Genomic DNA, 25,430 nt, shown 5'->3' on the forward strand with positions numbered 1-25,430 from the left:
CCCCCCCCCCAAAAAAAAAAAAACCTCCGCCAAAAAAAAAGGGTTTGTATTTTAAGGTTGTATTTTACATCAACTCAAGAGTATGCAGACCTATTTAACCACTCTCTGAAGGCCAAGTCAAGGAAACTCTAAAAGGAATGATTGTAAGAAGTCTCAAAATCACCACGGCAAGCCACACTGTATCCAATTTCTATTACACTCACCACAAGAATGTAATTCAACTTTAGGTTTGGGACTGCTAAGTTCGGATGGATAAGTAAGGGATTCTCCTTGTAATGCAAGAGGTAAAGAATCCTTCTTCATTGGAAACAGGCTCTGTTGCATAATAAAATTGTGCATCACTCATATAAGTTTGTTACCAACTTATTCTATGCAATTCAAGAATCCTTGAACCAGCTACTTTGGGTCAGCTACACTAATCATCCTCCACTGTCCCACTTTATTTAAGGTTATACCTGCTTTTTGTCACTACAATAATCCATCTCATTACCACCTTCCCCTTGTCCTTTTAAAATATCCAAAACCTCTATTTTTCTTAAACAAAAAATTAACAAGAAAATGCATTAATTCATCTATTTGCACATTGCCAAACCATCACAACTAACAGGTCTACTAGTTAAATCATATATTTAATTGAAAGGTTAATAGTATAGGCTAGTCTAACATCCAATTTGGAGAGATTACACAACCATGGGCATCTGTTCTTATTAATTTAAAGGATGCATAAGAAATATAAGAGTTGAGAAGAGAGATGCCAAAGAATAATTTGGCTTATCGAATAATAGAGGCCACCCCTTTATTTTTAGATGGAGAAAGATTACAAATATGGAATGCTAGCTACGGAGGACTCAATACTTATCTAGCATATGAAACGTGTGCATAATGAATCTAGACACTATAATGAATCTAAATATATTAACACTCTCCCTCAAGTTGGTGCATAGATGTCCTTTATGCCCAACTTGGATACAACAGGATAGAACGACTTAGATGTCAGTCCCTTGGTGAATACATCAGCTAGTTGATCTTCTGAGTTGACGAAAGAAATACAGATCAAGCCTTGCTCAAGTTTCTCTTTGATGAAGCGTCTATCAATTTCAATGTGTTTGATTCTATTGTGCTGAACTGGATTGTGGGCTATATTGATTGCAGCCTTATTATCACAGTAAGGACGCAAGGTCCCTCATGAGTTATTCCCAAGTCAAAGAGTAATATTTTTAGCCAAATGAGTTCATAGACACCTTTTACCATTGATCTGTACTCGACTTCTACACTTGATCTGGAAAAGACAAATTGCTTATTACTTTGCCATGTAATCAGATTACCTCCAAGAGGAATGTGCAATATCCTAAGGTTGAACAGCGATCATCAACAGAGCTTGCCCAATCTGCAACAGTGAAGGATTCCGACTTTTTTCATTTTTTATAGAAGATCATTTGTATTAAAACTCAAAGAAAGAATGAAGAAATAAACAATACACAGCAACTGCCACCCATAGTAAGCAGGCAAACAGAGCTACTAATAAAAGAAAGAGGACCCTGGATCCTCTAACCACCTTTGGCATTGCCATCAGCAGGAAAAGGACCCTAGAAGCCTCTATCACTGACAGCGAAACAAAATACTATGCAAAGCAAAAAAGAGGACGATTCGTTGCATCCTTTTCCAAGTCTATTGACACCAAAGCAGGCCAATTTATCACTGGATCCAAAGTTTCAAATCTTGCCACAGACTTCGCCAAGAAATCCACTATGGTGTTTACTTCACGATAACAATGAGAGACTTTCCACTGAATAGACTCCGAATATGATCTCAGCCCCATCCATTGTTGCCGAAGATACCATGGAACCAGGCCCTTTAGAATCAAGATCACCACTGACACTGAGTCACACTCAATCCATAACTTCTGCACCCCTTGAGCCTTGGCATACTTAAAACCAGTAATAATAGCTGAATTTTCAGCTTCAAAAAATTCATGTTTAGGCCAATAAAATCTCTAAAATTATGGATAATCTCAGCCTTTTCATTTCTGAAAATACTGCCAACTCCAGCCTTCCCTAGATTGCCCATCAACAACCATCTGTGTCCAATTTAACCCAACCTGACGGAGGAGAACCCCAAAAAACTTCAAAGATCTCGCCCTTGTTGCATTGCACTCAAGGAATTCCCACTCTTCTTGTGCATAGCAAATCTGAAATTGAAAGGGGTTTACCTGAATGGACCGGAGAAAGCATACTAATCTCACTTTTTACCATTGCCAAACGCTGCTTGTAATGCATTGCCACCACATCATAAATTCTTGCATTTCTCTCTGACCAAGTGAAATAACGAATAAGCATTGCGCCACTCATCCAAACTATTCTAAAAACCATTGACTTTGCTTTTTTGCTTCCACCAAGAGAAAAAAATATTCCACCCTAGTAAAAGATGACCACCTAAAATCAAAGAAATCACAGAACCTCTCCCACATAGGCCTAACAGTCACATTGAAAAAACAAGTGAGAAACTGATTCTTCTGCTAACAATAATTGTCTAGCATAGTTGGTGAGCTGTGGTGTGCAAAAAACCCAATGCTCACTAGGAGGTCTTGAGTTCGAGTCTCCTGGCTGTTACTTACTTCCCTCCCTCCCTACCTATCAAAAAAAAAAAAAAACTGATTCTTCTGCTCTTCCACATAGAACACTTCTCAACAGCAATGCTATCCCTCGTTTTCGCACTTCCTCATCTGTCGCCAATCTATTGTGAGGAAATCTCCACCCAAATATAGCCTGATAAGGCTGCATCTTAGAACTCCAGATTATCGAGAACCAGCCCACTTTCGGACTTTTACATCTTAACTCCTCCAATGCCGACTTCATGGGGAAAGCACCTGAAGAGGAAAGACGCCAGTGGCAAATATCTTGCTCTAGGGAAAGGGGAATCAACCTAACTCTCTCAAAGATCTTTGTTAAATAAATAGAATCAACCCGAGGGAGACGCCATCTATTTCTAATGGATGGGGTAATGACTTGTGTTTAATATGACACTAGCCTTCTTTATTTATAACAATGGAGAGAAGGTTCTAGAGAATTACAAAGACTATTAAACCCCTTAGGGTCCGTTTGGTAACTGACATTTTCCCTAAAACCCATTATTACAACAGTTTTCAACAATGAAATCATATACTTTCATTTTCACCCCTCTAAACCAACTCTTATCAAGATGGTGACGATTCAGCAATTGAAGTATTGTCCAGCCACATGTCCAACCAAAATTTTGTCTTTTCCCCATTTCCTATTGTCTAGCGTTCCATCTCTGAAATGAAATACCACACTTTCTTCAATCCTGGCCAAATTGACAAAGATTTGTATCCCACTCTCAGAGAACCATCAGCATTAACAAAATAAGCTCTGAAAAATCTACTCATGATCTTCATGCATAATCTGCCAAGTCAGCTTGCTCACACAAGCTTTATTAACATCTTGTAACTTCCTAATTCCCAGCCCACCCTCCTTCAGCTTACATCTATCACTAGACCATATGAAGTTTCTATCCATCTTTCCACAGTTTTGATAATAGATTGAGGCCACCAATAAATTGCGAAATAATGGATAGCAATCCCAGAGATCATAGATCTAACAAGCTCCACACGACCGGCCAGGGAGAAAAGCTTTTCCTTCCACCCCGCAAGCCTACTTTTTATTTTATCCATTATTGGAAACAAATGTTCCTTTTTCACTCTTCCTTTAAAAATCTCCACTCCCAAAAATTTTGTCGGGAGCCTAGCAGATTGAATGGCCAAGAGACCATTGATAAGCTTTTTCCTATGAGGGGCTAGCTTTCCAAAAAAGATATTTCTTTTTTTCCCAGTTTACCTGTTGACCGGAATATTCTTGATACTTGGATACGAAACCCTAAAGACCCTTTACATACTTTGCCAAGGCATTCATAAAAATAAATATGTCATCAGCAAATAAGAGATGGGAAGGGGTTATCGCACCTCTAGGCCAAGGGAGAGCCTTCATCTTGCCTTCTGTTATTAACCTCCTCAAACCTCTATAAGATACTTCCTTTGCCAAAATGAAAAGAATGCAAGAGATCGGATCTCCTTGGCGTAAACCACGACTTGCTCCAAAACATCCTACTGGACCCATGTTGACCAGAACAGAAATCCTTGATGATGATAGGATCTGATGGATCCATGAAATCCACTTCGAAGAGAACCCAAATTTGCTTAATGTGGAGAAAAGAAAATCCCAAGAAAGTGAATCATAAGATTTCTGGACATCTAACTTGAGCCCTATTCTACCACCCCTCACATCAGTATGCATTATGTTAGCCAACTTCGATGCAATGCTTATATTTGTTGAAATTATTTTCCCGTTTAAAATGCTCCCTGTTCCTTAGAAATTAATCTTGGAAGAAAAGCAGTCACCCTCAAAGCTAAAATCTTGGATAAACTTTACAAAAAAAAGTTACCCATGCAGATGGGATGAAACTTCTACAGAGAACAAGCACCCACAACTTTTGGAGTGAGGGTAACAAAGCAATTATTCACCCCCTTCGGTAACTTCCGCACCCTGAAGAAATACGTCTACAGAAAACCACCTCCACAATAAAAAAAATACACCAGAGAACCCATCAGGAAAAAATGAACCAGAGAACCCATCAGGACCTAGAGAACTGTCTGAATCAAGATCCCAAACTGCCTTCTTAACCTCTTCCCTTGTCGGCTCGGACTCCAAAAAAATATTATCACCATCCACCAGAACCTGAGGAATATTATCCAGAAGATCTAGATGAGGAAAGGTCTGGCCCTCCCCTGAACTCTCATAGAAATCTGAAATATATGAAGCCAGACTCTGCTGATCTGTTAACCAAACACCATCTACACGCTTTAATGCTCGAATTTGATTTCTTTAATAAGGTTGTCTTGGTGTCTGCCTCTTTGTCGAATAACTCATCAGTCATTCCTAGTAAATCAATCTCATGCTGCACCGAGTTCAACACCAAAGTCGCTTTCTCCACTTTCGTGTCCAAGTTGGGAAACTTCTCTCTAGCCCACATCTTAAGAGCCCCCTTCACACACTTCAAATTTTTGAGTTAAAACGTAAATGGGATTCCCTCAAACTTCTTTATTCCATGCCTCTTGGATCACTGATTTGAAACTATCGTCCTCCATCCAGAAACGATGGAACCTGAAAGGAATAATTCCTGGCTTTGGAATAATATTTGAGACCACCAACAAGGGAGCATGATCTGAAGTTGAACACTGCACCACACGTTGTGATATAGTTTTTAAAAATCCAGCCACATACTATTGCAAAAGCTTCGATCAAGCACAATTGCCACATGCCCTCTTCTGCTATTGTGTTGAGAGTAAAATTGGGGACAATGCATGAGTGATCTAATTGATCACCCAAGCCCTTTATTTATATTAAGAAAAGTGGAGTCATAATAGGATTACAAGTCCTAAACAAACCAGGATTACTAGTCCTAACCCAAACAGGACAAGTCATAACTCAAACACACAAGGCGGAAGGTGAGAGGCAATAGTGGGATGGGGAAGCTGACTTACTGGTGTCATGAAGTTTAGAACATTGGAGGGGACTCAATTGATGAATGCAATAGTAAGCACGGCATCACCCCAATAGAATTTGGGAACATGAGTGGAAAACATTAGAGAGCGGGTGACATCCAATAGATGCCAATTCTTTCACTCTAGAATACCATTTTGCTCAGGTGTGCAAACACAAGATATTTGAGACAGGATGCCATGATCATCAAGATACTAGAGGAAGGGACCATCACTGTATTTTGTCCCATTGTCGCTTCAAAGAAACTTTACTTAGGCATTGAACTGAGTTCAAATCATTTGAGGAAGAACTGAAAGCAGGAAAAAGCTTTGAACTTTGTTCGAGGAAGGTCAACCCAAATCAATTGAGTGCAATTATCAATAATAGTGATAAACCATTTAAACCCACCTCGAGCAATTGTCCTGAAGGACCCCATAAGTCAAAGTGAATAATAGAAAATGGAACAATACTTTTATTAGCACTAGGAAAAGAAGAGGACCAAGTATTCTTGGCAAGTTCACAAATATTACAATTAAAAATAGTCCAAATTACAAAGTTTAACTAAAGAGGGAAATAAAAGGGGTAAATGTGAAAGGGTGACCGAGACGATCGTTCCATTGTTGCAGCTGACGAAGAGCACTATCTTCCCGAGAAATATGAGCCGAAATTGGAGAAGCAGTAGTGAGACATGAATCCAAGTAATAAAAACCATTTTGTACCCATCCAATTGTTTCCCTCATCACCAGACCTTGAAAAAGACAATGGGTAGAAAAGAAATGCACAAAATAATTGAGATCAGTGGTAAGACGGTAAATAGAAAGCAAGTTTGCACAAAGATTGGGGACATGTAGTATAGAGGATAGTGAGATAGAAGGGGTGCAAGAGATAGAACCTTTACCAATAACGGAGGAAAGGGCCATCGCCTACTCGGACCTTGTCCTTTACCCGGATAGGGTTTATAAGTGTGAAACAAGTCTGACGAGCTAGTCATATGATCAGAGGCTCCATAGTCGAGAAGCCAGGAAGAGCTAGAGTGAGAGGAAGCAAGAAATATACCTGACTGGGCAAGATGGGAAGTGGGTGAAGTGGAAGGTGCCATGCTAGAGATTGTAGTGCCTAGTTGGGTTATCATACGCTGGAGAGCAAGCAGCAGTTCAGAAGAAAAAGGAGCCAGAGTGGTGCTGCTATCTATGGTCTCAAAGAGATGAGCTTGGGGCTGAGTGGTCTGTTTGCCACTATGCCCACCTCTTTTGGGGTGACCATTAAGCTTCTAACAGGTTTCCCTAGTATGGCGAGGACGCCCACAATAGTCACACTTAATTAGTTCCTTTGTAAACGAACCAGGTTTAGTGGAAGAACCAACAGAATCCAAAGTAGGGGAAGCCTGAGGGGTAGTCACCAAGGCAGAATGAGGAGGGGCAGCAGGTGGCATTATGACTGAACACCGTCGGTCCCCATGCTGAACAGTGTTATAACCCTTGAGAAGTGTGGGAATAGTGTCTCTACTAAACACCTAGACACAAATCTGGTCATACTCTGGGTTGAGACCAATAAGGAAGTTATAAACCCGTTACGCTTCCCGAATGTATCAGCATCAGAGGTGCAAACCATGGGGAACAGGGTGATTAAAGTCCAACTGACTACCATAAATTGTTAAAAGCAGAAAATAAGCAGAAATAGATCTCCTTCTGAGTAGTTTCTCGAACTTATTGGCAAATCTCATAAATCTAAGCATAGTTGCTTGTCTACCCATGTGTGTGCTTGACAGTTTCCCACAAATCCTTTGCAGAATTTAAAAGAACAAAACTATGACTAATAGATGTATCTATAAAATTTAAAAGAAAGGACATAACCAGGTCGTCATTAGTCAACCAATTTTCCTTGACAGAGGCCTTAGTAAGCATAGCGGTGTCACTAGGGTGGTACCCTAAAAGATGATTACCACGAATGGTAAGGGCACATGCGTGTGACCATGCAAGAAAGTTAAGTCCATTCAACTTGGTGGGTCCTGGCTGTAAAGAGTGGTGATAGGGAGTGCCAAGGCGGCTTAAAGCCCCACCTCCAGTACCAAGGGAAGTAATAGATTCTTCCCTTATGGAGCTAAGAAAAATCAGAAGAAATTGTAGGAGAAGTACCTCACAAAGAGAAATTAAGCATAAAGAATAAAAACCCGACAACAAGCAGAAGGGGTAGTAGGAAACCCAATTGAAGCCTTAAACGATGGGTGATGGCGGCAAAGAGAGGCGGAAGGCCTGGGAGACTCGGAGAGGGCTTGGCAAGGTCGATATAGGGCGAAGAAGGGCCTGGCGACTTTGGCGGAGGCAGTAGGGGCTGGTAGTAGGCAGGGGCCTAGAGTGGTGGCGGTGATTGCCATCAAGGGGTGGCAGTTCTTAGAGTGGAGCGATATGCATTAGCACATGTTCAGTCATCAATACAAAACACGGAGGAGAGGCCGAAGCCTCGGCGGCGGCAATTGAGAGAAGCCTTGAGAAGAGAGATGACAGAGAATGATTTGGCTTATCAAATGATAGAGGACACCACTTTATCTATAGATAGAGAATGATAACAAATATGGAATGCTAGCTAAGAATGACTCAATACTTAACTAGCATATGACGCATGTACATAATGAACCTAGAGACTATAATGAATCTAGACATATTGACAATAAATAATGAACAAAAATTGTCTTTTTTCCTTGGGGGGTGGCGGAGGTACTTTATCTACAAAAATTCTAAAAACTTGAATGTAGCTCCTAACCCAACCCCTTCCTTCGAAGAGCCGTGTATTGTAAGTGATCCGAACCTGCCCGGAGCAAGGCCCCCATAGAGGCAAGTGAATGAAGAATCAAGACCTCTGTAACCAGAGACATATTTCACAAAGACACTGCATCTCAATTATTGGGATGCAGGGCAGGTAACAGGGTACAAGGACTACTATGGATGTATATAGAGAATGACGAGTAAAGATGACGTCCAAAATAACATACCCAAAGTTTTTTTTTGGGTGAATAATTTAATACATAACCAAAGGAGAAAAGATATACCCCCTAGAAAGGGGAGGGGGAAGAAGAAAAAAGACAAAGAGGATCTCAATGGAGATCCAGAGTCCTGATCACAAAGCTAGGAAGCTCCCAGGAAGTTACAATATGATCATTTCTAGGGGATGGGGAACAAACGGAGGAGCCTTTTGAGATCTTTGTTTTGACATAAAAAAATATGGAGCTCCAAATCTTTCCAAGAGGCCGAGAGTTGGAGGCCCAAAGTTGCCAAAGCGACAAGTTGGTGAAGCCTTAGCAGTTAGCACTTGGCCATTGGCACTTGGTCCTCCAATGGCCAAATGTTGACTGGTGAAAAAACAAGTGATTTTTTATTTAGGCCTTGGCGCTTGGTCATCCAATTGCAATGTGCTGATCGGTAAAATGCTTGAACCTAAGATAAACTAAGGCAGATATTTTATTTCCCCTACACAATTTACAGATTTTGGAAATAAGATAGTTGGAAACCTCTAGAAAACTTTATGTTCTTTCTTTTTACTTATGAAACGAACTCTATAATTAGATATGTTATGTTCCATTTTTTTTTTAAGCTTCTGCCCACTTTATGTAAAGATAAATGAAGCCTTAAAAAGTAAGCTCACATATTGACAGCAGTGAAGAAAAGCAGATGTGCAATGAAAAACATGATACAAGATATTAAAAAAATATATATATAAAAAAGGAATGAATGAATCTTAGTGACCCAAAGGAGTGAAAGACAAATGCCAAAGTGAATGATAAGAACCATGTTATGGTGGATGAATGGCCAAGATAAAAAAAAATATATATATTGTCTTAAAATAACAACAAGAGATTTTGATTCAACTGACTGCCTAATTGGGTTTAGGAAGACCTTTTGAACCATGGATGGGTTCTATGGGTTTTGGTCTACTTGTTTATGGGTTATTTGTTGTGACAGCACTGACAGGATTAACTTATAGGGTCGGTCTGATTGTCACCGACCAGATGACAAAATCAGTTGTCATCTAAATTATCTTCTTCACTGACTCATGGGGTCAAAATGGTAACTTGAGCTGAATCTATGTAATCCCACAAAAGACCGCAATATGTCAATTTCTAAGGTTAGGGATGGAAAAACACACATACTTCACCTGATTCTTTCCTCTCTGTACTCATCGGCGATTCAAATCAACAGCTGGATTCCTCTCTCTCACATCCATCTAGACATACAGGAAAATAATTCTAGAAGGTGAAAACCTTCAGTTTTTCTGGAAAGGATGCAATTAGAGGTAGGGGAAACCAGAGGGGCAGAAGGAAGAAGAGTGTTTCAGGGAAGGGCTAGTCGTATCATCAGGAAAATGGCAGAAAAGGACCATGTGATGGAGTGGATTGGGAATGAGATTAAGCAGGAGAGACCAAAAGCAATTGGGTCACTGCTTCAGGTTCCGCCAATGAGGCTACGGATTCAGTTACAGTGAAACCCAATGGGAAGTCAGAAAAGGAGGAAATTGAAGCCTTTGGAGTGGACTTGCTTGGATGAGGAGAAGATCCCCAAGAAGGAAAAGAGCGGACAGCCACGAAAGTGGTCGCAAGAGGAGTTTTTTGAAGAACTTACCAAGAAAATGGGCTTCAAGTCCAGTCAATGAGGAAGAATAGAGTGAACATGAATTACTATTCACAAGTTACTGTTAACTCTCTTCTTCCTCATGCTTTGATCTACATCAACTTTTCATCTCAGCCTGGGTCTCTCACCCTAACTTTCTTAGTTGATGAACAAACCTATCTCAGGTCTAGGAGTAAGCATGGCTCACTAATAAACTTCATGAATTCATGTATGTAACCACTACAATCAATTCTGGCCTCTATATAGACTCTAAAGTTGATTACAAATAAAAAACTACTAAATTAGGAAACCTTTGGAAAATAGAAACCAAGATTTAGGAGACTACTCTTTCCTAAACAAAGCTACCTGCTAACCAAGAAAACATGCAAATAGAAACTAATATTAGTCTAATATCTTCCAACAAATAAAACTAACTTGCTTCCTAAGAAAACCAAAAAAATAAACAAAATCCGAGTCTTATTTGCTGGATCGATGGGCAGATCTGGGCTCTCCTGGAGTCTTCTTCCTTCCAAATCTGATGGGACAGCTGTATGCTTCTAGAAGGACCATATGGGGCTCCAACACTGTTCACGTGTACTGTTCACATGAATTGTGACCCATGAACGGTAATTCTTGTTCACTCTCTTCTTCCTCATGCTTTGATCTACATTAGTCATTGATGGGTCTCCACGGCACGTTAATTATGTTTATGCCTTGACAGCATTTCAAAGAAGCGTGATCCACCACTACTTTTGGAATTACTTTTTGGTTTTTCCTGTAGCCAATCATGTCTTTATTAGAGTGGTATTTTAGGCAACTGAAAATAAGTTACAACACTTCTGTAACCTATTAGGTGACAACCATCTTTTCCTTAAAATCAGAGCTGTATTGGAGAAACCTGTTCATGCCTTCTCCTCCCCCCTTATTGCCTTCACCAAAAGCTTAAGAATCTGAAATGTGCCCTCAAAAGCTGGAATACCTCTTCCTCAGGTAATATTACCTCTTGGGTGTCTCCATTTGTAAAGACAAGTTGACTGCCATCCAGACCCTGCTGCAATTGAATATTCACAACACCCTCCTTGAAGAAGAAGAAAAAAAAGTGATTTCCCAAGATCTTCTCCTTGATTTCCCAAAAAGAAAGCTTCCTTAAGCAGAAATGTAGAACCAAGTGCTTGGAGCTTGGAGACCTGATCTCTGCTTATTTGACAGACTAATGAATGCTAGATCTAATGCCAACCCCACTCCCATGCTCACTGCTAGAGATAGCTCCCCCCTTTTCAATGTTGAAGCCATTAAGTCTGAAGTTGTCGCCTACTTCACTGAGATATTTTGGCCCCCCTCCTTCCCCGTCCCCATTCTCGAGGGGGCGCTAACCAAGTTCATTCCCAATCACCTTATGGCCTCACTTCAAGCCATCCCTTATGATGATGAGATCCTGGCTACTATCCACTCCCACAAGGCCAACAAAGTGGATGGTTTCAATATAGGTTTCTTCTCCTCCAATTGGGATATTATCAATGTTGACCTTCTCAAAGCCATCAGAAGCTTCTTTTTTTATCTCAGCCAAATCCAAGGGGTTAATCACACCTTCCTCGGCCTTATCCCCAAGAAAGAGTGTGCTTCCTGGATACCCAGTCAGGCCCATTTCTCTATTCAATCTCTTGTACAAGTTTATAGCCAAAGTCTTGCAACGAGCCTCTAGTTTGTTGATGACTCCTTGGTTAGTGCAAACCAATATGCTTTAAATTCCGGTAGTAGTATTTCCAACACCATCATTTTATGCCATAAGATTGTCAAAGGTTTTGACAGAAAATCACACTCCCCCTGCCGCCTTTATAAAATTGATATTCACAACACTTTCGACCAAGGTTCAAAAACTTGTTTTGTTTCAGTGGTTTCAAAACCACCGAAATTTAGCCAAAACTGTGTAATTTTTCCATATGTTTTGCTTGGCCATTTTGGAGGCCCGAAATGAGCGAAATGAACGAAACGAAATGACCAAGAAGTCCAAAATTTTGACAAAATAGTGCATTTTTTTACCGAAATAAGTGAAATTTTGAAACGAAATTATCAAAATTGTGTCTTTTTGTGTTTCGAATACAGTTTCATTTTGGTAAAAAAAAAAAATACTGAAATTTTCGAGATTTCAACGAGTTTTTGGAACCATGCTTTCGACTCCCTTAAATGGGACTTTATGTCCAAGGCCTTGCTCAAGATGTCCTCTCCCCCCACACCCCCCCCCCTCTCAATTGGATCCATTCCTGCATCTCCTCTCCATGTTTCTTTGTGTTGGTCAATGGTAGACTTGATGGAGGGCTTAGGGAAAAAAGGGAAGAAATCCCTGAGTGAACTCAAAGTTGCAAGGGAGAAGAGAAGAATAGCACAAAGAGGGGGGGGGGGAGAAAGGTCACATGTCTTGCACCATACCCGGCACTAAAACCTTCAATTCAATTCATCATTCCAAATCTGTCAAATTACTTGGGTTACGTGCCTTTATATAATAAACTGAAATTAAGGCTTGCCTCATAAAATTTTAAGACTGAAATTAGCAACCTCTAATTACTTCCTAAATTCTAACTAATGAAATTAGAAATAAAATAAACTCAAATTGGTAACTCCGTAATTGACTAACAACTACCCAAAATAAAAGATTGCAAATATTTCCTAAATAAAATAAAATCCTAAAGATCCTAATGAATCCAAAAATCCAATCGGATCTAGATCATCTCGGTTGAAATTGCCCGAATGGTCGACCCGGTTCAGCCTCAATTCTGCATCAAATCCCCCAATGTTGAGAAAAACTCGTCCATGAGTTTTAAAGAATGATAACAATAAACACTCACAAATGGAGGTGGGGGGTGAATTGCTCGTCATCTGCTTCGCGAACAAAATCCATGATGTGAAGCTTTGGAGGTTCCTTCAAGTCTGGAAAATCATGGGGAAGAACGAACTCATTATGGTGAACAACTGGAACTACATTGATGTATGTTATTATCTGATCCACGATTTTCTCACTTTCCATTGTCATCACCTGTTCCACAATAGGACCGTCTTCCATTTGTGTTGATGCATCTGGTTCGTCTTCTGGTTGTACTAGGGGTATCATTTTCTTGGACTCAATCAATTCATGAAGATTAAAATTTTTATGCATGTGGTAAGCCTGGAGGGTGCACATATTGTTGTCACGATCAAGAATGTCATCTCGTTGTTCCAACCAACCTCGACTCAATTTAATGATGTGTTTAGGGGAATCAATCACTTCACAAAAAGCACCATCATAATAATGAGAAACGGAAAATTCAACAAACATATCATCCTCTGACTCAAAAATGAACTGATTAGTCTTTGACAACATATTCACCACAGATCTGGAGACAAAATTGTCATTTAGTCGCTCATCAATTAACAATTTAGCACGCTTTCCATTGGGCAGACAAACTCTTAACTTGAACACAAAGGACTCCATGATTGAATCACTTGTGAACTGAAATCGGATCGCTTAGGGCCTACAAGAATGACAAAATACCTCAATTTATTGGTTGAGTGGCAATCTTATAATTTCAGAAGCAACCCAAGCACTAAAAGAGATGAAAATAAATAATAAGATCAAACTAAAATAGAAAATTAGAAGAAGAGGGGTATTCTGGAATTAAAACTTTAAAAGAGTGGGCTATTATGGAAATTAAAGAGTAGGTATAAACTGAAATAAAGTCCAGCCAAGGGGTCTTTATGTAATTTGAAGAACTTGTCTTCTTCTTCTCCACAATAAACAGAAACCAGGGGAAAAATCAAACCCTGAAATCGATCCAACAGCCCAACGAGAGTTCTAAATCTCACGAAAACTTGGGAATAGGGCTGCCATTTCCAGATGTGCTGATTCCAAGCAACCAGTCTCGAACGAAGGAGCTGAAACTTGTTCAACACTGCTGCAATCAAACCTGGCGCCAGGTACAGAACCAGGTATGTTCTTCTTTATTTTGTTGCTGCTCTCTTCTCGTCTTCTACTCCTTCGCCTGTTTTTTTTTTTTTTTTTTTTTTTCACTTGCTGCTGGCGGAACCCTAAGGAAGGGGAGGGATCGATTGGAGTGGTGAAGGGAAAGAGGAGATGGTGGAGGTTTTCTTGTTGGGAATCGAAGGGTTGGGGCTGAAACTCTTTTTTTTTTTTTTCTTTCAAATGGCTGTTCTCAGTCTTGACAGAATCCTAAACTGAGAATGGGAAGAAGATAAGGAAGGAAAAGAGAACGAAGGAGATGGATCCTTCGGCTCTGATACCACTTGATGGAGGGCTTAGGGAAAAAAGGGAAGAAATCCCTGAGTGAACTCAGGGTTGCAGGGAAGAACAGAAAAATAGCACAAAGAGGGGGGGGAGGAGGTCACATGTCATGCACCATACCCGACACTAAAACCTTCAATTCAATTCACCATTCAAAATCTGTCTAATTACTTGGGTTACATGCCTTTATATAATAAACTGAAATTAAAACCTGCCTAATAAAAATCTATGACTGAAATTAGCAACCTCTAATTACTTCCTAAATTCTAACTAATGAAATTAGAAAAAAAATAAACTCAAATTGGTAACTCCCTAACTGACTAACAACTACCCAAAATAAAAGATTGCAAATATTTCCCAAATAAAATAAAATCCTAAACATCCTAACGAATCCAAAAATCCAATTGGATCCAGATCATCTCGGTTGAGATTGCCCGAAGGGTCAACCCGGTCCAGCCTCAATTCTGCATCACCCCCCTCAACTGGATCCATTCCTATATCTCCTCTCCATGTTTCTCTGTGCTAGTCAATGTTAGCCTGATCGGTTACTTTGCCTCATCTGTTGGTACCCCCCTCCCCCTTTCTCTTCTCTCTGGCCCTTGAAGATCTCTCTAGAAGCACACAATCTAATACGGACTAATGTCTCATTTCCACCATCCCCATACACAAAGCTCTCAAGTTAACCCACCTTGCTTTTTCCGATGACCTTATGATATTTTCTAAGGTTGATCCTCTCTCTATTGAGACCACCATGCCCTCCCTCCATCTCTTCAAAGGTTTATCTTGCCTCCACATCAACCTCCTCAAAACCTACCTTCTCTTAGCAAGGGTCTCCAAGGCTAGAAAATCCCACCTTCTCCAGATGACTAGTTTTACTCTTGGTAGTCAACCTGTCAAATACCTAGAGCTCCCCCCTCATAGCTGCTAGGCTAACAACTCACGATAGCACCCCCATGATGGATCTTATTAGCAAGAGGCTTCAACTTTGGAAATCCAAACTCCTATCTTATATAAGTCATCTGGAGCTCCTCAAATAAGTGCTCCAATCATTCTACATTCATTAGTCAGGTGTGTTTGGGCTTCCCAAGTTTACTATCGAGGATGTTGAATCCCTTATGTGCTATTTTCATTGGGAAGGGGTTAAAATATCCAGATTTCTCCACCCTATAGGCTGCTTTTGTCTCCCTAAGTCGAAGAGGGGTCTTAGATTGACAAGAATCAAAGATGCCAACTCTGCTAGCATCCTTAAGCTGATCTAGAAAAAAATGTTCAAGGACAAAATATAGGTTTCTTGGGTCTACACTAGCCTCCTTTGTAAGGACTCTCTTTAGATAGTTGCCTCCTCCCCATATGCCTCTTGGGTTTGACTAAGGATCCTGCAAGATATTGCTGTTGGGACCATATCCTCCAGGAGTAATGACGACATATCTAGCTCCCTCTAACTTGACAACTGGTATCCTATGGGTGTCCTCTTCTCAATGGTGGGTCCCAAAACTATCTATTCTTCTATTATTGGCAGAGAGACCTCAGTTGCTACAATCATTTCTAATTGTGATTGGTCTCCCTCCCTAACCCCCATTATTCGACATTTGGAGATCCTTGCCTCCCCTCCCCTCGATCATCATGGAAGAGGCGACAGTGTTGTTCGGCTCCCCTCAACTTCAGGTACTATCAGCTCCTCTTCAACTCGGAATTTTGTCACATTGAGAGGCCCTTTATCTATTTGGCGCAAAATTGTTTGGTTTAAAATGTTTAATTTTATTTTGCTTTTCTTTCCCCTTTTCTCTTTGGTAATGAATTCTTTATTCACCCAAAAACAAAAGTTTGCATATGAGAATAGTAGTAATAAGAGTCTTAGTTTGCTAAATCAAAAGAGTTTGAGTTAGAATATGATACTTATTAGCTACAAAGAATTATGTTTTGAATCAACTTAGTTAAGTCAGTGTGTGAGAGTTGTTAAGTATACTAAGTAGCTACAAAGAATTATGCTTTTAATCAACTTAGTTAAGTCAGTGTGTGAGAGTTGTTAAGTATACAATGTTTAGTAGTAGTGCAGCGGATATATTATAAATGTTTTTCTTCTATGAACGACTTATACGTAATTATGTACAAGCTCTGTCCTTAGTAATTATTATGGGTCTTCTCCTTACATGTGAATACTGTTAAATGATCTCTTATAATAAAGGTGGTAGCTCACGGTTAGAATAACTTAATGCTCCTATTTAGCCCCATGGTTCAAGTTACAATCATGCCCGTATGGCCCATATTCATAGTTCTAGGTTTTGGAAATTTCGACCCAAATTTCTAGAATTAGCCCAAAAAATATCTGGTTTCGACTAGGTTTTGAAAATTTCAACCGATTTCGACCCTGTTTTGACCAAGGTCAAAACCTGGTTGAAACCGAAATTTTGATCCTCTCCCATATTAGGGTTACCCATAATATGGCCTGCTCATCTAGAAATTGAATGAAGAGTGTGAGACACATATGATTTGGGTGGAGAGGAGAATATCTAGAAGAGTTGGTAGCTGGAATATTCCTTTGGCTAAAGATTTGATAAGATTTAATTTAATTAGATTTGCCTAGGTTTCTATTTGTTGTAATAGCCAAGTTGGTAATTTCTATTTCTTTGTCTTTAGGACGGAATGAATCAGTTATTAGCTTATGCCTTTCGAGTGTTTTGTGGTGATTTAGAACTTGCCATTGTGGTGATGCAGAGAAAACCCTGTTGTAGTGAATCAACAAAGTTGGGATTGCTGGTGATTCCAAAGTCATATCCTTTTTACTTCTTTCATATTTAAAAAAAAAAAAAAAAAAAAGTGCGTTAGAAATTATGTCACTAATATTGATTTAATGTGGTTCTAGTCTCTATTATCAGATCATGACATCACTGTCTCTTCTGTGATGTGATGTAGATATAAAGATCTATCGTAGGAAATCCAAAAGAGGCCAGCCTAACATAGTCTAGTGTGTCTACACTTTTAATTCTGCTCTAAACTCAGTTTCTTTAATATTTTAAGTTAGTTCTCTTTTGTTTAAGTGTTTAAGTTGGTCTGGTTGATGTATACATTTGACATTGCCCCCACCTAACAGTTCGAGCTTGTAGGTGAAACGGTAGCGAACATGGTATCATAGCAGGAAGGTCGAATGTTCAACTCCTGGGAAGTGCATCGAAAGAGTTTTCCACAACGTTTCTTCTCCCTTGGTGCCGCCCGAAGGAAATGCTGCATTAGCTCCATGTGCAAAGACCATGGGATCTTGGCATGCATGTGCGGGGAAGTGTTGATGTATTGATGCTGCCCTTCCCTAACAGTATAAGCTTTTAGGTGAAACGGTAGCGACATGGTATCATAGCAGGGAGGGGGAATGTTTGACTCTTGGGAAGTGCATCGGAAGAGTTTTTCCGACATTTCTTCTCCATCAGTGCAGCCAAAAAGAAATGCCATGTAAAGACCATGGGATCTTGGTATGCATTTGTGGGGAGTGTTACTGTATCCATTGATGCTGCCCTTCCCCAACAGTTTGAGCTTTTAGGTAAAACGTAAGTGAACAGGTTTAAATGGTCTTATTTAGTTGAAATAAGCTTTGAGTTGGGTTATGTATATGTTGGGCCTTTGATCCCATGGGTTTTCATTGTAATGTGCCACTACAATGGGCCTATAATATGGATATAGGCTAGGCATACGGGATTAGGAAAGTTAGCGTCTTTATTTCTTTGTTATTTCAGTTTCCTAGTGAGTTTGGATTACCCTATTAGTTAAGGATTGGTTAGGCCTTTCTTTATTAGTGCAAGAATCTAATTTTGAGTCCTTTATATAAGTTCATAAGGAGCCCAGCATTGTACACGAATTTTGGTTAATAAAAGTAGAAACTCTGCTTGCTTCTTCTCCATTGAAGATCTCTTACGTTTGATTAAGATACCCCTTGTGTGTAATCAAGGAAGATTGGTTTCTGATCCAATCAAACACCCTGCGGTATGAAGCCCCGGTGGATTGCTCTATTGTTCGCATTCTGAAATTACTGTTATTCTACTGCAGTTGCTGATTTTTATATTTATTACATCTGAATTCTGTCATTGACAAGTTAGTTCAAGTTCTGAGAATTCTCTGCAACTAGAACAACTGATTCGAGAAGATCATATGCAAGACTTCTTTGGCATGAAATCTGTCTAGCACAATACTATCATCAGAATCCTTCCAACTTTTGATTGAATGTTCTATCCATCTAAATTAGAACTCGATTCAATTTTGGCAAGATTCTGACCTGCTGATTTGGAGTTATCCCTGTTTTCCAATTCTGCCACTCATTCCTCTTAAGCTACTGTCTTATACCCTGATATACTGTTATCGATTCTGATTTTCTGTTTTCATGTTATTTATTGATATCAGATTCATATGCAGAATCGATTGGTAGTTCAAACCCTAAACTCTGATCTCTGTTTAACCTCTGAAATTACTGTTTTACCCTTTTCCTATTAGTGCTAGGATTCCCATTTATTTTCTGATTTAACCATTGGATTGATTTCAGATTGTCAGCAGTTGTTCCAGCCATTATTTGGTAAACTCAAGTTAAGTTTGGTGGATATCTAACCATCACCATCTGATATTAATCTATTTAATTTCTCCTTAAATATGGATTTTATTTCTATGGAAAGATCTTGTTTAATACTCACTGTTTTGATTACCCAAATTCAGTATTACATTACAATGCCTCTCCTTTGTGACAATCAGGCTGCCATCAAGTTTACCACAAATCTAGGGTTTCATGAGAGGACGAAACACATAGAGACAGATTGCCATTTTCACAAGATTATTTCCCGGGTGATCTCTACTCGTTTTGTTCGGTCCGATGATCAGCTTGCAGACATTTTCACTAAAGCCCCTGGCATTGCACACTTTCACTTGATCATTGGCAAGCTAGCTTATTTGATCTGTACACTCCAGCTTGAGGGGGAGTGCTGGTGTTATTAGCAAGGGAAGTACTGTACACTTTTCCCCAACTCTGGTGCCCCCACACGCTATTGAGTGGACCGGGGGGTTTGGGAGTGGAGCCCGCGACCATATCTAGTGGCAGTTTCATACTTTCGCATGGATTTGGGTTTCTCTATATGTCATGTATAAATAGGAGTGTTGGCGTTATGGGCAAGGGAAGTACTGTTCACTTTTCCCCGAATCCGACAATCTTGCTCGCTGGTTTTTGTAATGTATACTAGGGGCAGTTTTGTACTTTCGCACGTATTAAGGCTTCTCTATATGTAACATGTAAATAGGAGGCATGGTGATCTAATTGACCTAATCACAAAACTCCATCTCTCACAATCTCTATTTTCTCTTCTGCATTCCTCTTTCTCTTGCAGGTTCGAGCGTCTCTCTTGCTCTTACATCGGGTATCTCTGATTGGATCTACACTAGTCTGATCTTTTTGCGCTGCGACTGGAAGATACTCCTTTCTACTGTTCTTCTGTTTGGTACATCTCTGGGAGTGGTTGCTGGCCACTGGCCCCTAGTTCCAACAGATTTTCAAGCTGGAGCTTATTAATTTTATTCAAGCTGAGGCTTATGCTGGTGAGCTTACAGCTTGAACTTATGCTGTATGCTCCAGCTTGGGAGGGAGTTTAGTAGTAGTGTTTCTATAAGGGACTTTATATGTAATTCTGTATAGGTTCTGCCCTGCGTAGTTATCATGGGGTTTATCCTTACTTGTAAATACTGGTAACCGATCTCTTATAGGTGGAAGCTCACAGTCAGAATAACTTGTCCAACTGTGAGTCCTGCTTCGCCTCCTTTCTCTTCTTCTCTTCCATATTTCTCTGCACAGGTAGTGGTTTCACCTAGTTCTGATACTGTAACAAGAGTCAGTAGGATCCTTTTGAGATTAATTAGGAATTCAAAAGATTATACATATATATATATAGGAGAAAGAACCCCATCTGCTTGTGTTCTCCATGCCCAGACACATGGGGCAGGCTGTGAAAAGACACCCCTGCACCTGGCAGCCCACCCCACGTGTCTGGGTGTAGAGTCACAAAAGTGGGCAGGGTTCTTTCTTCCTACATACATATATATAAATATATATATATATATATACACCTTGATCAGTTAGACTTGGTTTGAGTAAAGAATATGAGTTTTGTCCACGAGTGTTGGAGCTGTTCAGTTGTACACACAGGATTAGTATTTGATATCTGATCTCCTTCCCAACTCTACACTTCTTTTAATTCTGATCTTCGCATACCAATTGATATATCCAATACACCATTACACTCGACCCATCATTTTAAAAATCAGATTGGAATCGGCCTGGGTTGATCTTTATTCCTCTCGAGCCGAAGCGGGCTTAATTGGATTGAGCAATCCGTCTTATATAAATCGATGCATGTAGTACATGTGGCCTATGTATCATGATTGGAAAAAAAAAAAGCTTCCACAAGAAGAATCGGACAGTCGGGGGGAGGGGAGGGGCGGAGAAGTTTCTGGGAGGGGGAGGAGGCAGATGAGTTTCCCAGGGAGAGAGAAAGAGAGTGGGGCGGGGCCAAGGGTAGGGGTACTGGGGTAGTTGCAGGGTGGGTAGAGGCAGGGTCGGGGGAGTTGCAGTGGAAGGGAGAGGGGGAGAGGGAGGGAGAGAGACTATCCTCCAATGAAGAAGAAGACAAAAGCAGTGACGGCCATCAGAACCCACTCGGTGAGATGACAAGAATCCCCCCCTCTCTGTGATTGTAGCCATCGTCTTCATTGCCTTCGTCTTACCTTTTGTGTCCCTTGGCCTCAGTTCAGCCTCCACTCTCCGTTAGCTATGGCTTCAGTACCGTTTGTGGAATCCTCACAGGAAACTCTACATAGAGAGTCCAATGCTATAGAACCAGTCAGATGATTCTGTCCTTCGTAATGTATCTTTTGAAGTCATCTCAGGTGGCTGAATTTTTTTCTGTGGGCTTATGATGGATTGGCTATGCTTTGTTGGGTCATTGGTTTCTCTGGTACAAGTTTTGGACCCAGAAGGATCTATTATAACAGCAGCATTAAATTGAGTAATGCAACGGTCGGGGATAATCAGGTCTGAATCGTAGCGGATGAGACCTAAGTCATAATGTGTTGGAGTCAAAGAGGGAGGGGGCGGGCTGCAGGGGAGGGGGAGGGGTGGGGTCATGAGTGGGGTGTTGTAGTGGAGGCCAAGGGGCAGCAAGGACAGACGCCGAAAGGGAGACAGAATGGGGTGGAGACGGACGGTGGGCAGAGACTCCAGGAGGGGGACGGACAGTGGGAGACAGAGGGGTGTGGCTGTGCCGTCGCAGAGGTGGCCAGCAGGGGAGGGGACGTAAAGCTGATTCACAACCGATCTACAATTGATCCAAACGTGGACCAATTCAACCCAATCCAGGCCAATTTGAATCAGAATCGGCCAGAACCAATCCGGATCCCAATTCTGGGATTTTAAACCCTGACTTGACCAGATTTATGAAATAATCTAACTGTTGGATTGTGAAATATTTTAACTCTCCTATAAGCTAACAATTCTGTCCCTGTTCTACTATTATCGATTTCTATGTGATCTTGGTTGTACGTCTTGCTTATAGATTCATCATAGAACCCTGAACTGCATTAGGTCCACATGGTAAACTCCTAATTTTGCATGCCAGCCACACAGTAACTCAGCTTAAGCCATTGAGTAGTCAACCCTAGGCAGATGATTAGCTGCTAATGCCAACCTATGCATGAGTGAGACAGCTTATGCCCCACGCATCTAGCCTTTGGGGGTGTGTTTAGATATCCAGTTGTTTGGTATGTGTATAATTTCTCTAGCTTCCCCTCCACCCCCCCCCTCCCATCCCCTCTTCTTTGCAAAAAAAATTCTGGCATTGCCTCTCTGCCAAAAGAGAGAGGGAGGGAGAAGACGAGAGAGATAAATTTCTAACAAAAGATCAAGGCAGATAGAATTATTACTGCATCAGGTGACCGCCAAAAAAAGGTGAGATGTACCTTGGGGAGACGTTCTGGATTTGGAAATCGTAGGTTCAGTGCATGAAGCATTTGACATTGAGTCATAAGCATGTTCTTCTCCTTCAATAGCACATACCATAGCTTGTTAAGATCATCCCAAGACTTGAGACGCAATTCAGAAGCCTTCCAACTGCGACCTGAACCAGATACAGGAATATGAAAAAGGAGCTATGGAAACTCTATTTCCAGTTATAATAACCTTCGAAGTCATTGACTCCAAGCTCACATGTAATGCACATAGGAATCAATGCAATAGATGGTGGGAAGTTCTGCATGATGTTGAGGAGCAATATAGCAAGAATTTGGTTCCTCTCCTCTGGCTGTACCCTCCAACCCCATCTCACACCATCCATAGGTGTGGTCCGCACACCCCAAAGGTGGTTCCCACACCCCAAGTGTGGTGTGAGATAGGTTGAAGGGTACAGCCAGATGGAGAGGATCCGGGCTCATATGGAAACTTGGGCCATTAATCTGAACCTCAAATTGTATCCCTTTGATGTCAGCCAAAAATATATTAGGAGGGAAAAAGAAAGTTCAAGAAATTAGTCATGTTTCCCCCCACCACCCCATTAACACCCAAGTCAAACAAGGTTAAGTTAAACCTAATATGCAGAATTAAAGCACAAAGAGAAAAGCCTTTACTTTTTGACAAACAAATAAACCGTTGGCATCCTTTTTCTGACCGTGGATAAATATAATCAGTTAATACAATTCATTGTATATATATATATATATATATATATATGGGTGGGTGGTGGCATTGTGTACACACTGCCATCTATTCTAACATTATCTAATTGCAACCATAGATCTATCCTAAAGTTAATCTGAGTCATTCAATTGATTTTATTAGTCACTGGTTCCCAACTTATATGGTGGGTCTCACAGCCACTTTTATTGCTATGTTCAGTCCTCTTTCTCCCTCCCCCGCCTCTGCAATGGAAGCTAGACTGAAAAACAATTTTGGAGCACAAATGGAGATGGTGAAAATTCCTTGCTATCAATACAAAATCAACTGGTAACTGAAGTATAATCTTCCGAGAAAGAAGCTTATCTCTTGCAAAAAATCAGGTTCATTGAATTTGCTAAAGTTCATGAGTGTTGATCCATCCATTTGTTCCAACTTTCCAGAGTGTTGTAAGTGATGGACGAAAGCTTTTTTATTGTGATGTCTGAAATCTCGGTTTACTCACGTCAGAAACAGGAATTTCTGATAAAATGATGGTAAGCTTTACAAAAAGAAGAAGAAGAAGAAGAAGAAGAAGAAGAAGATTTATTGAATCAGCTAAAGTTCAAGATTGTCGATCCATCCATTTGTTCCAATTATCCAAAATGTTGTGAATAAGGGACAAAAAGCTTTTCTATTGCTCAGTTTACTCACATCAGAAACTGGAATCCAAATAAAATGATGGTAAGCTTGCAAACAACTTATCAGTCATCTAGTTTCTAACTATGATAAAAAAGAAAGTAATATGCTCTGAAAACTTCCGAATGTAAGATCTACTCAGGGAATAAGTATTGGTATGGTAGAGAAAGAAGATTCTGATGGATTAAGGCAGGGTGGGGAGAAGGATGCAGAAGTGGGGCAGGGAAGGAGATATGGAGGCAGGAAGGGGGAGAAAGAGAGATAGGGCGGGACAGGGATACAGAGACGGGTGAGCGATAACCATCACAGCCTGTTTCAGGCAAACTGTTCAACGGTTGAGATTCAATGGGGTTAAATCATCATCACAGGATGCTGCATGATATCATATTCTGACCTTTAAGTACTTGGCATTTTAAGACCTAGACTAGTGTTAAGCATACCAAAATGATTGGAACCTATACCAATGTAAGATTGAGAAATAGAATAATATGCCGGAAAGAGAAGAAACTGTACCATAAACAACCGGTTTGTCGTCATCATGACTTCTATCTGCCTCAAAGAACTCCTCCAAAGGATTGTATGATGTCCTAGCGGAAGCAGCAGCTGCAGCACCCGCAGCAGAAGATTCTGACTTGGCTGCAGCACCTGCAGCAGAAACTTCTGATTTGGCTGCAGCCAAGAGTGTCCTCCCAAAAAACCTGGTCCTAAACATGCTCATGACAATATTGTGTCCAACTTTTACACGAAACAAGCAAATTAACAAACTTATTCTACTTCACTGTTAAAAAAATTACATGCAACATGAACCAAGAATGGGCATTTCAACATTATACAATCTAGTTAAAACTTATTCCAAGCAGGAAAGAGTCCTATACATAAACCAGAGACAGGAAGCACTGATCAAACCCAATTTAACCCGAATCAAATATATCATCCAGCACTCTGAAATGAAAACAAAAAAAGAAAATTCAAATAAATGAAGCTGCTGGGTCATTGTAATCAAAACAAAGAGTAGACGACAGAAAATCCAAGAGAAGACAAACACAGACCTATTCAAATAAATGAAACTGCTAGGGCATTAGAATCAGCACAAAAAAGAAGACGATTGGCTAATTTTTTCAAATGGGTCAAATTCAATCATGGAAAAGTTATTTGTCCGATGATAGCAATCGCAAATATACAACAAAAGAACAGAGATCATTGATTACTGGATAATTGATTCAAAATGTGCCTTACTCAATCCCAGAGAAAAAGAGAGAAGGGCGTCGGAGCTCACCTCGTTGAGACGATCAAGCCACTTGTAGAAGGACAATACACTCAGGTTACGGCAAGGTAAGAACTAAGAACCCTGCCGCAAATCTCAATATTGAGTATACGAGCCTATCTTTCCTGTCGGACCGGTTCGGGTCCATCCAGATTGTACACCAACAGCAACATGCAAGAGTTGATTTGAATTCCTATCGACTTCAATCGGTGTGTGTCTCTATTGTCTTCCTCAAAAATCTTTCTCAATTGAATGATTGAATCAGAAGCAGAAACAATCAAGACACGAGAAACCCTTTTGAACATTACAGATTTAAAGATTACTGTCTGCCAGCCTCTCGCTGCAATCGCTTCCTTGCGGCTGCCCATAATCGCCGGGT

The 25,430-nt window shown here is 40.4% G+C and overlaps 1 protein-coding gene across 2 annotated transcripts in view; it reads right to left on the minus strand.

The window, feature by feature from the left end:
• The window catches only part of LOC122067066 (39S ribosomal protein L47, mitochondrial-like), a 26,857-nt gene extending 1,427 nt beyond the window's left edge, over nucleotides 1–25,430 (minus strand). The window contains exons 1-3 of one of the 2 annotated variants that reach the window (XM_042630918.1): nucleotides 25,064–25,430; nucleotides 24,301–24,522; nucleotides 22,401–22,558 (exon numbers count right to left, since the gene is read on the minus strand). In XM_042630918.1, the coding sequence (XP_042486852.1) occupies nucleotides 22,401–22,558; nucleotides 24,301–24,505 (363 nt within the window). In that variant the 5' untranslated portion in view covers nucleotides 24,506–24,522; nucleotides 25,064–25,430. Of the gene's footprint in view, nucleotides 1–22,400; nucleotides 22,559–24,300; nucleotides 24,730–25,063 lie in introns of both variants that reach the window. The other variant, XM_042630917.1, reaches the window with a different exon arrangement.

The sequence above is a fragment of the Macadamia integrifolia genome, unplaced genomic scaffold (assembly GCF_013358625.1).
Source record: "Macadamia integrifolia cultivar HAES 741 unplaced genomic scaffold, SCU_Mint_v3 scaffold2690, whole genome shotgun sequence".
NCBI lineage: Eukaryota > Viridiplantae > Streptophyta > Magnoliopsida > Proteales > Proteaceae > Macadamia > Macadamia integrifolia.